At 35.7% G+C, this 13,685-nt stretch overlaps 1 protein-coding gene and 1 non-coding gene across 8 annotated transcripts; both read right to left on the bottom strand.

Annotated features, from left to right (window-relative positions):
- Positions 1 to 1,379: 1,379 nt before the first annotated feature.
- Positions 1,380 to 1,451, bottom strand: TRNAQ-CUG (transfer RNA glutamine (anticodon CUG)). The gene has a single exon. It is a non-coding gene; the product is annotated as a tRNA-Gln (tRNA).
- Positions 1,452 to 4,055: 2,604 nt separating this feature from the next.
- On the bottom strand, positions 4,056 to 11,716 carry EMB269 (GTP1/OBG family protein). Of its 7 annotated transcripts, none has more exons than XR_016050051.1 (7): positions 10,190 to 11,716; positions 9,211 to 9,484; positions 6,967 to 7,258; positions 6,292 to 6,451; positions 4,965 to 5,073; positions 4,477 to 4,706; positions 4,056 to 4,323 (listed from the first exon to the last, which is right to left on the bottom strand). XR_016050051.1 is itself a non-coding variant. In XM_088859324.1 (6 exons), the coding sequence occupies exons 1-6, from the start codon at positions 11,695 to 11,697 to the stop codon at positions 4,611 to 4,613; spliced, it is 2,439 nt and encodes an 812-aa protein (XP_088715450.1). In that variant the 5' UTR covers positions 11,698 to 11,716; the 3' UTR covers positions 4,352 to 4,610. The 7 variants fall into 7 exon arrangements, 1 of the variants encoding a protein (XP_088715450.1); XR_016050052.1 differs by having other exon boundaries at positions 4,513 to 4,706; XR_016050050.1 differs by having other exon boundaries at positions 4,561 to 4,706.
- Between the last annotated feature and the right edge of the window lie 1,969 nt (positions 11,717 to 13,685).

Below are 13,685 nucleotides of genomic sequence, written 5' to 3'. Positions count from 1 at the left end.
GAGCAGAGAAGTGAACCGTAGAACTATCGGGGCCATTTTCAGTTGTTGAACAATCGAAATTCCAACCATTTCAGTTGTTGAACAACTAAAATAAAATAAAATCGTCTTTTTTAAAAAAATTTGTTATAAAGTAAAAAAATGGACAATCCAGTAATAACGAAAAGTATTTGGTATTTTGATAATAACGAAAAGTATAACGGATATCTGCGCAATTTTGCCAATATATTTGTATCCTTATTATGGAATCGAAAGCTTCTCAAATATTGCATATCTAGCAAATTTATGAATACTTAAATGTCGCGGTAATAGACGGTCTAGATAATGTGTTGTAAGATGTAGTATTATTAATTCTTAACATTTAATTTTCCTTTTATATTCATACATATCGAAGGGAAGATGATCAATTGAAAGGTTTTCTAATGACAAAACAATTAGTTTTAGAATTAATGATTACATTGGATCGACCTAATCAGAATCTTGGTCTAGAACTAAATATTGGACTCAGTGGGTCGGGTCTTAATCCAAATCTATATGATATGGACACAACCTGGGTTGGTATCATGTTGGGTTAGGTCTAGGTCATGGTCAACCAGACTTGACCCAACCCAGATATACATATGAGATATACATATGAATATGTACAACAATTTTTATATATTACATGCTATTTATAATAGATTTACTTATTTTATATAGACTTGGATTAGACCCAACCCCATGGTCTGAGTCCAATAACCTAGACTAGACAAAAGTTTTGGCCTAGTTTTGGTCCACCTAAGATCCGGTCAATTCACTGTCAACCTAGACGTAACCCCACCCATTAATAGCCCTAACCATTTGCCGAATTTCGGCATATAGTTAAAGGAAGGAGATAAATTTTTTTTTTGAAATCTCTAGTTACAAGATTGATATTAAAGGAAAAGAAAAGAAAAATTACATGGAACCCTCAATTTACTTTATTCCCTTTATTTGCCCAAACTATTTATGGAGTTCTAACCAATTTCTTTGAGCAAAGTTAAGTTCAAAATTTGCCTCACTTATCATCATTTAAGAATGGAAAATTGTCTCATGCCATTCAAAAATTGTAAAGGAAAAACTAATGCTCCAAATATTTTTTTACTAAAATTATTATTTTAAACTTTTAAAATTTATTTATTTTTTCATATTCATGATCTCCATATTAGAGATTATGTATCATTAAAAATTAAGTTTTTCATATTAGGGACTACATATCATTGAAAATTAAGTCTGAAAATCTATTTTAAAAAATAATTGAAATAGAATTTTATTAAGAAACCTGCATTTCTACATATCAATCAACCTGGTCCTTTTTAAGAATATGGAATTCCAGTTTTCTATCGCAGCAAAACGGTAAAACAAGGTCCCACCGAGATTTGAACTCGGGTTACTGGATTCAGAGTCCAATGTCCTAACCACTAGACCATGGGACCGTACTTTGTTGAAGTTCCATATATTATTTTATTTAAACATATACCAATGTCTCACTTCCATATATTAAATTATTTAAATGTGCAGTTGGCGGATGTAGAGGTAAGGAAGTAAGGTGCACCGGTATATAATTTTGATGTAAAATATTTTTAAGATTATTTTAAAATCTATTTTTATATCTAATTATAAATTTTTAAAATTTAAGAATAATTTAAATCAAGGGAAACTTGCTAAAAGGCTCCAAAAATATACACACTCTACCTGCACCCTAAACTTTTCTCACTTATTTTTTCTCAAAAATGATCGTTTATAATTAATACCCCCTAACTCAAAAAGTTATATCTTTTTTTGACGAAAATACCCTCCCTTCACATGACAAATCATTTTCGGATCCTAACAAAAGGAAACGCCGGTCTGCATTAGTACAACACTGGTCTGCTCAGTTTCACGCACTTCAAAACGTCGGACTGCCCTTTCAAAATGCCAGATTGCAACTTTAAAATGTCGGACCATAACTTCAAAATGCCGGACCACCACCATGAAACGTTGGACCGCCACCATGAAACGTCGGACTGCTACCATGAAACGCCGGATAGCCCATTCTAGCAAAACAAAATTGCGGGACTGCTTGTTCAAAACACCGAACCGCCACCATAAAACACTTGACGACCTATTCGCCGAACTGTTTGTTCAAAATGCCAGACCGCTCTCTCTAATAAAAATAAGTTATTATATCAAGGAAGGGTATTTTCATCCAAAATAAGTAAACTTTTTGTATAAGGGGTATTAGCTAGAAAACATCACTTTTTGGGAGGAGTTGCTAGGAAAAGTTAGGTGGGGTATCAAGTAGGTAAAAGTCCATCTTGGGGAATTTTAGCAATTTTCCCTAAATTCAAGTAGATCTATAAACATATGAAAGTTTTGAAAATGAACGGTGTAGATAATATATTGTAAAATGCACAATTTATGAGACTTAAAATCTTTTTATTTTTCCCGGTCATACATCTCGATATCGAGATGATCAATCAAAGGGTTTTTCAACATTAAAACTACCTTTTTCGATGGACTTTTTAAGTGCATCCATTGCAAAATGCACTATTTATGATACTTAAAATCTTTTTATTTTTCATGATCATACATCTCGATATAGAGATGATCAATCAAAAGGTTTTTCAACATTAAAACTACCTTTTCCGATGAACTTTTTAAGTGCATCCATGGCTTTGCAACCTTATATAAACTTTTATAAAAACAAAAAAAAATTATTCAAACACAGGGTAAAAATATAACCACTTTATATAAACTTTTATAAAAACAAAAAAAACTTATTCAAACACAGGTAAAAATATAACAACAACAAAGGTCAAGGGCAGAGCGCTTGAGGAAGGGTTTGAATCTTCGACTTTGTGGTTAACAGTCATATGCTATAGCCAACTGAGCTACTCCAGCTCTCACGACCTCTTATTTTTTATTTATTTATTGGAAATCACTTATGGCTTCACGGCCCTCTTCTTACTTTTCCCCGCAAATCAAGCGATTTAAATTGTTACCTAAATATAGATTTTTTTTTTTTTTTTTCCCGTAAATGTCTATATCTTGAAAACTAATATATTAGTGCACATTTAAATTACCCATAGACTAAAATACTTTAATTCACTGATATAATCAAAGTTTAATGGGATTGTCTATAAAAAAATCATTCATCTTTTGTACATGAAGATCACAATCATTCGTGCCTTTTAAATTTTAAATGGGTGATTGTATGAGTGTCATTGAATAGACATGAAGACCCCATACCTACAAAACATAATGGTCTCTTTTTAGACTCCCATATTTTAAAACACAAAATTCCCCATGTGGATAGAAATCAACCGGGACCGACGAACCGATTCCAAGATGGCCTGGATCATGGCATGTTCCCCTAAACCCCCTCATTTTCTATTATTTTTTAAAACTTATCTAATGTTTTCTTATAATCCGAAACACTACTTTCATTTTTATTTTATTTTATTTATTTTTAAACATTTTTTTAAATCTCCGGTACAAATTGATTTGGATGGCCGATCCAACACGGACTCGTGGGGTGAATGATCCAGCCCACACATCCAGGTTTTGAAACACTGGATATAATACTCCACTACACAGGCTATAATACTTCACAGTCAATCACAAAATCCAACCCTACAACCATTAACTTTGATTCCTAGTTTTTATGCCATCTTATTATTACATGACCTATACAGTTTTGAACCCCAGAACATTTATTTTCTATCCTGAGTTGCACCATGGATTGGTAGATCCTTTATCTATCCTATAGGAGAGTTGAACGACTAAGCTAATAAGCACCCAGTGGCCAAAGCCCATAAGGATTGTAACTAAGTGGAACTCTATTTGGTCCTTTTCCTTTATGGAGTTCCATGCTCCAATTATCCAATTTTTCATACCAGTACCAGTTTCTCATTTCCTCCAACTTTTACAATTTTTCAGTTTTTCTCTGTATCACGCCCTCTCTCTGAACTTCTACAATTTTCCAGTCCATCTCTCTCGCTCGCACTCCACATGCATACACGCACGAGAGGATGAAACCTTAAATAAAGGACAGAAAAGACACAAACATCCATTCACTCTCAAATATTAAAATTTTTAAAGGCGTTAACCAAGTACACGCAAGGCATACTGTACATGAGATGTGGGCAATGAACAGCTCAGATTTTATTTTGAATGGAAAGGCTCAGGCTACATTGGCATTTAGAGGACATGAATCATCAAAGTATAATTCAGTCCACATTTTTCTCACAAAATTGGATTTTTACATGACAAGTCGTCAGTTGCTTCAAAAAATGCCCTGTAGTTGCAAGGACTCAAAGACACCATCTGTAGCAAAAGGGAGAAAACATAAAAAGATTACAAATACAATACAAGGTATATTTCCTCATAAACTGTCTCCATTAATTCACATTTTTCAAAAGAATATCTAAATCACAAGAAAATATATATTACAATAAACAGTTCATGGTATAAACTTACAAAGCAAGCCCTAACCGGTGAATTATATATGTTCACCTCATCACAGAAGCAACATTCTTTAACAGAAATGGGTATAATCCTGACCTCCGGTGGAGCAGCAGTTGGGAAAATAGGCGGGAGAAATACTGAATCAGCTACTCCCACTGAGGCCATTTGGTTGCTCCAGTTAATTTTCTCGACATATTTGTGGGGTGAGATGCACCATTCGAGTCATGCCATACCAACTCCATCTGGTTATAGGCAAAAGAATCCATTTTCATTATTAAGGCTATGCATATCATATACCATTGATGCATGAATATAGGACACCATGCCAGCATAAGCTGTTCACTACCAAAGTTTGGTATGAACAGTGAATGCCCTTGTGGGGAACATAACATATATTCTAAACCACTGGCGTATGGTAATACTAATTTACTGATGCATGTGTACTTTCCAAATTGGTAATTCATGGCAAACGGATGAAGAAAGTCTTTCTAATGTTTCACCTCTCCAATGATCACTGCGTCACCCTCTTTTACCCCTCTTTTGGTAAGAGCCTTGCTCACACCACAAGCTTCTAAAACATGCTGGAACCTCCTAAGGGATTCTGAGTACCTTTGCACATGAAAAATACGACCCGGATGAATAAATAGACAAATCCATGTGGGCGTATATAGATGAATATACATGAAAACTGACCATATTATATACATATATGCATACCGATATCGACATGAACATGGGCATGGGTACGTACGTGATGATGTTTCTGTGTGTTTGACTGGGAATCACATATGAAAAGCAAAAAAGCTAATTCACAATTTTTTATCCCAAAAGCATCCCAAGCAAAACAAAATCATACATAAAAAGGCAGGTTTTGACAATCAGTGTGGTATAAGGATGCTCAATTACTCTGATGGAAAAGACACCAGATTTTTGTGAAGAGTTGCAGGATGTCAAGTTGCACTTGCTCCAACTTATAGGGAAGCATACAGCACTACCATCGCCATGTTTGAACAGGAAATATTTCCTGTTATCCAATATTTAGAAGGTATAATCTAGTAATATATGCATGCTCATCACTTTTGAATCCAATCATTTCAAAGAAATCCACACAGAATCAACAAAAGCCACAAGGAACTGCTTCATGCAGCTTCCGAGCTTCCCTATAAATTTCTCAGTCCACTGGTTTAAGAACTAGACTTGTCTAAGCGAGTTGTGTAACTTTGAATTTAACCATCTTATGGGATTCATATATCTATTCATTCAATTCATTGTCCCCACATACCCTTAGGTTGGCAAGAAAACTGAAAATGCGAGTTCACAATCAAGTAAGAAGCAGACTGGACTGATCTCAGAAAGGAGAGGTGCATAAGCGCAGATTGGCATACAGTGAAACCATAAAAAATAAAGTTTTGACAAGCAATGCTCCCTAAAAATCACTGGGCAAAGTAGAAGTGCCAAAAACATGACATGCTATTAGAAAATAGAAGGCAGATGTCATAGAGAGATAGATTGGAACCTATTTCAAGCATTTCATACACTATAATCATTAACTGAGGACTAATTATTGACAAAATTATTCAGTCATAAGTCATAACAAATGGCCAACACAGAACAAAACTGTGAAATGAAAAAGGATCTTGATGAAGTGCATCTAAAGTATATCTAAAAAGCATAAAATGATCCTTCTTAGGGCACACAAATAAACTGTATAGAAGAAAGGAAAATGCAACAATCTACTAAGTAAAACAAATAGGTGAAACTGACAAGAGTCCTGACTGATTATAACTTATTAGCATGGGATAAATGCATATCAGGATTGAGGCTTACTGCCAGTTTGTCATTTGAAGGAACCGTTGTAGCCCAGCACCAACAATATGCCAACTATTAGAACCACTATCATGAATGATTTCAAATTCCTGCATAGGAGCACTCCGTTGTCTATTAACCATTTCTGCTACATGATTCAAATTTAAGGCGTCCTGTGAACCTGCAATTTAGGTGTGCCCCATTAACTTGAGAATTTAGGATATTGATGTAGAAAGAGTAATACTACAGCAGCAGCAGTTGCCATTTCCAGAGAACAACTGAATATAAAGTTTGTACTTTTCCAAACATAATTCATACATCAGCACTTTGGAGCTTCCGTACTATGGATAACCCAGTTTCTCTATCATTTTAAGGTTAACCTTCTCAAAGAAAAAACATAATTCATGCACCGGAGAAACCAGGAAAGTTAGAAAACTTTTCAGATGACCTGCAAACATGCTCAAATAAACATGAACAGGTCATGTAAAAGAATGTCCGAATTCAAGGACATTTCAGATAAAGGATTGCATAAAACAGGTTCCAGTAAAGGAAATGCGATGCCAACTCCCCCTGTCAAGATAAATTTTTTGAAGAAATTATCATAAATTAATGAGAAATCACAAGGAGCCACCCCCCAGATAATTAGGATAAGGCTTGGATGATGATGATGAATGAGAAATCACAAGGGGAAAAAACCTGGATATTCAGTTTCGGATGCCGATGCATTCTTCAATAGTTTATGGGCAGCACAAATCACTTCATGTGTTCCTTGCCTGTTCGCTGCACTCATGCAAAAGGGGCGGATACCCCGACTAAGTAAGTTCTCCTCAAATGAGGCCCATTTTTCTGATGCTTCTGGTAGATCCATTTTGTTAAATGCAACAATATAAGACTTGTCAGCAAGCTTGGGACTAAATAATTCCAGTTCCAAACGAACTGCATCAAACTCATACTCAGGCTGCTGCCCCATGCCATCAACAACATGCACCTAGCAATTGAAGAAAAAAATCACAGGAACTATTATTCCTTTCTAAAGTGGCCTGAATATATAAAATGGAAAATCCTCGACAAATAACTAGTTTCAGAATCAGTAGAACAATAGCATGGATAACAAAATATTCAAACATGGCTACTCATCTAGAATTTAGCTTTTATAGAAATTAACCAAAACTGAAGGGCCAGAAACATGATAATTTTAACAAATCAATGCACCAGCTAAGGTCTAGGCTTCCATTCTCACCTAACGCATTCAGAAACCACTGATGATTTCAAAAACGGGTAGGGGCTCGTCATCCCCATTGAATTACTCCAAAAACAAAAAAAAACAGACAATCACTAAAATGCATACGGTGTCTCAGGAAACCCTTGCGCAAAGCACATGCTTACTTGCAGCTGAAAAGGAAGAAATTGGAAGGCAAGAGATGCTGACCTCATTCAACACAAGCGCGGTTTGTTATGAAGGCTAGAGACAATGACCCAACTAAATGTCTCATGCAATAAGGTCATTCCATTCCAGAGGATGAGTGAGATTCTTGAGAATATGCTAAGTTGAGAATGTATCGTCCATTCACAATAGCATCAGCTGTATAGTAGCCAACTCTAACAGGCTATGGGTATAACGTTGTTCAACAGTGTCAATCATTTCTTCTCAACCATTAAGGTTTCAAGTATGACTCTCAATTCTTTTCCAAAGGAAAGGAAAAGAAAAGAAAATTTAAAAATTAATATGCTAAGTTGAGAATGTATCGTCCATTCACAATAGCATCAGCTCTATAGTAGCCAACTCTAACAGGCTAGGTATAATGTAGTTCAACAGTGTCCATCATTTCTTCTCAACCATTAAGGTTTCAAGTATGACGCTCAATTCTTTTCCAAACGAAAGGAAAAGAAAAGAAAATTTAAAAATTGAAACAACCCAAAAATTAAAAAATTGAAACAACTCCTTACCATTGGAACCACAAATAATCCTAATAACAGTAGGAAAGCATGATTGTTCACATCTTATTTATGCAAATTACTACAGCAAAGCTTCTCTAGAGGCAGCTAGAACTAATTTGCAGGACAAGCACCGTCTCTCACTTCTAAAATAATCTTATTTCAAGTTAGGCAGCTTCCCAGCATCATTCTCCTCATCAGACAAGATAAATAACACCCCAAAATCAACTACATACAATGCTCATACGCTAATACATGTTCAAAATAAAATCATCTAGGGAAACTACAAATCTTCTTCCCATCCAAAAGATTTTACGAACCAACATTGGTTCCTTGAAAGTATTTAGCATTTACAATGCTGTCTCGGGTGTCCAATATAATCCCCCCCCCCCCCGTACTTATGTTTCTGCATCCATTTTTCAAAATAAAATGTACAGAAAAAAGCAACTAAAGAACCCTCCCAACTCCAAGATCGATCAATCACCACTAATAAGATGTGAAACTTTTAAGAAAGCACAAAAATAATCAAAAGAACAAAAAGGGTAAGGAGTCAATTTCAACAGATGATAGTCAAGAGAAAGTGCAAAGAAGAAAGAAAAGTGGCAGAGGATGAAATGGGCAGTGGAACAAGACACTATGGTCCCTCTACAACTGCTTTCAGCATCGAACAGGTGTCATTTGTTGGTTGCTGAGGTTTGGCTTCTCTTAAACAAAGTTCACATACTTAGTCTTGCTTGAGGGTTTACTTATTGGGTAAAAGTCAAGAGTTGAAAAAGATCGTTATTAAAGTAGTATATCAAACCCAAAACTGGTGCCATCTTCATGATATTTAAACTGGTGGTAGCTTTATGGTTTCCCCCCTAGCGTTTATTAGATAAACATAGAAAGTTACACAAATTTTCCAATAGAATTACATGCCCAACAATCATGAAATAACCAGTAAGAACATGCCTCTAACAATTTATAAATAAGCAAAACCAGTAACACAAAAAAGTACAAAAGTACCAGTACAGAACATCTTTCACTGTGCCGCAGGAACTCATGACCTAATCCATAACCAAGGTGTGCACCTTCTAGTAAACCGGGCAAATCTGCAACAACCATTGTTGCATCATAATCCAATGAAACCACACCAAGATTTGGCAGTAATGTCGTGAAAGGATAGTTAGCTATAGTCGGTTGAGCAGCGCTGATAACACTCAAGAGTGTGCTTTTTCCAGCATTTGGTGCACCCACAATGCCAACATCTGCAACCAACTTCAGCTCCAAATCCAACCACCTAATAGAAATGCGTTAACCCATTTTGAGTAAATCATTGCTGAAGGAACAAGATGTGAAAGGAGTCTGACACAGAGAAATAGTGAAATCCGACATTCAGATAAATAATGTTTGGATAAGCACATGGAAGAATCTTCAAGTAAAAATAGGAAACCCTGTTGGTATCAAAAGTATCCAAGAAATAGGGCTTTCTGAAAAGCATAACTAAGCTAGAATAACTGAGAAACGTTGCAACAGTTGAACTCAGGATTCATCTATATGAGTAGGAGGCAAAACTTTACACGAATTTACATCAAATCCACTAAAGGGTACACTAAAATGTGTATATTCCAACAATTCATGACAAAAATAGCACACCTAAAGATCAGGAGAAATATAGGACGCCTAAAAATCCAAAGGTACTGCTTATACCCTTACTCTTAATACAAGTTTAACACTTTAGAGAAAAGAAAAATTCACGCCCTTAGGCCTTACACTCTTTTGCAGAAATCTCAAAATTATCTGAATTACTGAAATGAAATAGTCCCATCTCTTTAGAGTCAGCTAATTTTAATTTATGATATGGGTTCTGAACTTCTCAAGAAAAATCCTACAGGTCCTCAAAAAACCTAAAAATAAACAGTTGTGTAATGACTTTTATTATGATATCTAAAATAATTAAACTAGAATCCTGAAATATGAAGAACAAATTCAGCTTTAGACTCACATTTCTGCACCCTCCTCTCCATTCTCAGCAATCTTCGGCACCTTATTCGTACCCGACTTGAATGAAGCATTTCCTCGACCACCTCGACCACCAGGCAATAGCAAAGCCCTCTGTCCTGGGTACATCAACTCCAACAGAACTCTTCCCATTTTTCCATCCGTACCAGCTTCTCTAACCACTGTACCAGGTGCCACCATAACCACAACATCCTCTCCCTTTGCCCCATCTTGCTCTTTTCCTTGGCCATGGCTTCCTCTTCCCGCCCTAAAATGTACATTCTTTCGAAACGGCAATAAAGAATTCATGGACCCGTCAACCTCTATATACACGTTTCCTCCTCGACCACCATCACCACCTGAAGGCCCGCCAAATGGCACATATTTCTCACGTCTAAAGGCCACGACTCCTTTGCCACCATCACCAGCTTTCACATATATTTTTGCGCGATCAAAGCACCTCATAACAGCAGGTACTCCCTTAGTTTTCTCCTCAAAACCATCTTCATTATCCTCCTCTAAAACTCTAAACTTCTCTCCATAGTCTAATCCTAATTCTTCATCTTCGTCTTCGAAGTCAGAACCTTCTATTTCTCCGTGAGAAGAATATGTCATGTTGGGGTGTGCTGATTTGAGGTTCTCGTTAGAAAAAGTTCCACTCATGCTAAAAAGGGGCTTCTCCTCTGCATATTCCTCCTCTGAATTGCTCTCTGAAACCCAATTTTCGCTTCTGTCCTCCGAATCAGATTCACTCTCTTCGTACTCTAAAGTCAATTCTTTTGTTTCATCATCTAATTCAAGAAGCACTGAATCATCTAATGCATGGACAGCACCTGCAAAATTCCTATGGGTGCCATCAATACTTCCACTTAAAGACCTAAAAGTCTCACCATCCCCAAACCTCGTACATTCTTGTTCCAATTCTGTACTCGTGCCACCAATTTTAGAGTTCTTTCCTTTCAAATGCAAAGAATTATCAGTCTCTCCGTCATAATTTCTCCCTTTCCCATTTGATTCCGCAAAGTTTGAATCTCTGAGTGTAGGATGAATTCTGTTGAAATTCCCATCAAAACTAAACTCCTTAACATCCTCAAACAAATCACCAAAGGAATCTTTTGAACCAGAAGTAGAGGGAAAAGCATCAGAAACTTGAACAGAAATGGATTTGAACTTCCTACGAGTTTCATCTGAAAATGAAGATTCAAACTCAGGTTTAAGTGGTAAAGAGGTCCAAGTGGTGGGCTGTTCCTGTTCTAGCTTCTGAACAAGCCTATCTCTCTCAGACTTAGGATTCACATTTGCCTTCTTAGCAGTCTTTGGTTTAGTTGAATCAGGCTTTCTGGTCCTTTGGCGAAAACGACATTGAAACGAAGAATTAGGATTTAAATTAGAGGCCTTCTTAAAGGTCTTTGATGCAAGTAAAGAATTAGGGTTTCCAGTTCTCTGGTAAAGGCCAGCATGAAACCCTAGAAATGTCTGCTGGAGAGATGAATTGAAGGGTTGAGTGGCCATTTTTCAGGCAGGAAGGAGTACAAAATCATTGCAGGGGGAGAACTTCTTTATAGACTTTGGATGTGGATAGGGTACACGTGGCATAAGGATTGCCGTTCATTATTTTCAAAAAAAAAAAATTGAATTTTGAGTTGTTTAATACTAAATCTAATATCCTATTGTTTACAAATTTAACCAATTTTAAAGCGTTATTTTTTAGACTCCATCCCTTTTTTTTTTTTTTTTTTTAATATATATAGTTTTCAGACTATAAAATCAAAGTGGCATTATGATTAGGGCAATTTTAGCCTTCCATTCGAAATGAACAGTTGGATAAAAAGAAGTACACAGCTTGCTCAATTAAAAACAAAAAAATAAAATCAAAGTGGCATTATGACTAGAACAATTTTAACCTTCCATTCAAAATGAACAGTTGGATAGGGGACGTATATAAGTTGCTCAATTAAAAACAAAAAAATAAAAAATACGAAAAGGTGCCGGAGATTTAAGGTCAAAAATAGGGAGCACTGCAGATGTTTCTATAAATTTTTCAAAATCTTTAAAATAGACCCTCCCAATCCGGATAAGAGGAAGAGAGAGCCATGGACAAAGCATTGCAGTTGCAGTGTTGTAGAGAGAGATAAAAAATGTGAAAATAGGGAGGAGGATTATTAAAACCAAAAATAAATATGAAAGCGAGACAACATGTTGATAGCTCAGCTCTTATACTGTGCTCCAGTGGGAGCATATTGTTTACTTCTCGCTGGGGTGGAAATTTAATTAGGGGGGAGGGGGGTTCAAATAAAAAAAGGTTGTTTTGATGTGTTGCGATTTCGTTTAATTAAAATAAAATAGTATATATCGCAACACATTAATTAATGCAAAATTGTTTGGTGCGTCCAAGCCTCCACCTGTTTTTATGCGGGCTCGAAGATCTACACCGTCTACCAAAACCAGTTTTTGTAAATAATAGTCCTCCAAAGAAAAAGTAAAATCAACTGTTCAAATATTTTCTAAAAAAAATACCAATTCCAATTTTTAATATTTATTTATTGTTATAGATTAATAATCTCCATGTTAAAGATTATATATTCCCTAAAAATTAGGATCAAGTTCTATTTCAAAAATAAATTATTAAGGGGGTCACATTTCTATATGTGAGTCCATGGACTCATAGAAACCGTGTCCTTAACTAATGCCATCTATTTTCAAAAAAATTGTGTTTATAGATTCACTCGATTTACAATATTTTTAGAGCTTTAAATTTCATAATTAAAGATGAACATAGATTTTTAAATCATTGTGAATCTTTTAACACCTTAGTTTAACAGTAAATGTTGACACCTTATCCAAACAACACCCATATATGACTGCCTGTATTTAGATTCTCTGCTTCTCTGCAATAAAACAACGATCCATACCTTTGACTCATCAATCCATACCGAGTTTTGGCCAACTCATTTTTCTTTTTCTTTTTTAAGATATTAAGTAGTATTATTGAATGAGTGCCTGAAAAGTATCAATTACATGTTTGCAATCAAAGCATAAAAAATTGACAAATAAAATAAAGAGACATTATATTTAGCAAGTCGATCCGCTGAATCATTGGCTTCACAAAAGATATAAGAGAAAGAAACTTGAAGCTCAAGAGATAGCAAAGATCCATGATTTTCAACCAAAAGGTATGAAGAGTCCAAGAGGTTCGTTGCTCCAGCGAGCCACTTAATAACATTGAGAGAGTCTCGTTCAATAAAAATAGCTACCACAATGCCTTTACTGACAATAATTTTCAAACCATGGAGTAAAGAAACAATCTTAACTTGGTTAACCGTGGTGGAGCCACAAGGTCCAGTATAAGAAAAAACAATAGATCCAAGATGACCCCTGAGAAGACCTCCTATTCCAGCGGGTCCAAAATTTCCTAATGAGCTGCCATCAAAATGTAATTTGAAAGAACCCTCAAGAGGAGCCATCAAAAAAGATACGAACCGGTTTTTTGGCACAAAAGC

Source organism: Amborella trichopoda, chromosome 2, assembly GCF_054954075.1.
Source record: "Amborella trichopoda isolate Santa Cruz 75 chromosome 2, AtrichopodaSantaCruz75HAP2 v2.0, whole genome shotgun sequence".
NCBI lineage: Eukaryota > Viridiplantae > Streptophyta > Magnoliopsida > Amborellales > Amborellaceae > Amborella > Amborella trichopoda.
The sequence above is the reverse complement of the archived record's forward strand: the minus strand, read 5'-3'. Positions and strand labels throughout refer to the sequence as shown.

Bases quoted from the DNA above. Each gene is read 5' to 3' on its own strand.
- EMB269 (XM_088859324.1), bottom strand. From the start codon at position 11,697: ATGGCCACTCAACCCTTCAATTCATCTCTCCAGCAGACATTTCTAGGG. The intron at 9,485-10,189 runs GTGAGTCTAAAG...CATTTCTATTAG, and splicing joins GGAGAGGAGGGTGCAGAAAT to GTGGTTGGATTTGGAGCTGA. The intron at 7,259-9,210 runs GTACTTTTGTAC...TTCAATTGCTAG, and splicing joins GTGAAAGATGTTCTGTACTG to GTGCATGTTGTTGATGGCAT.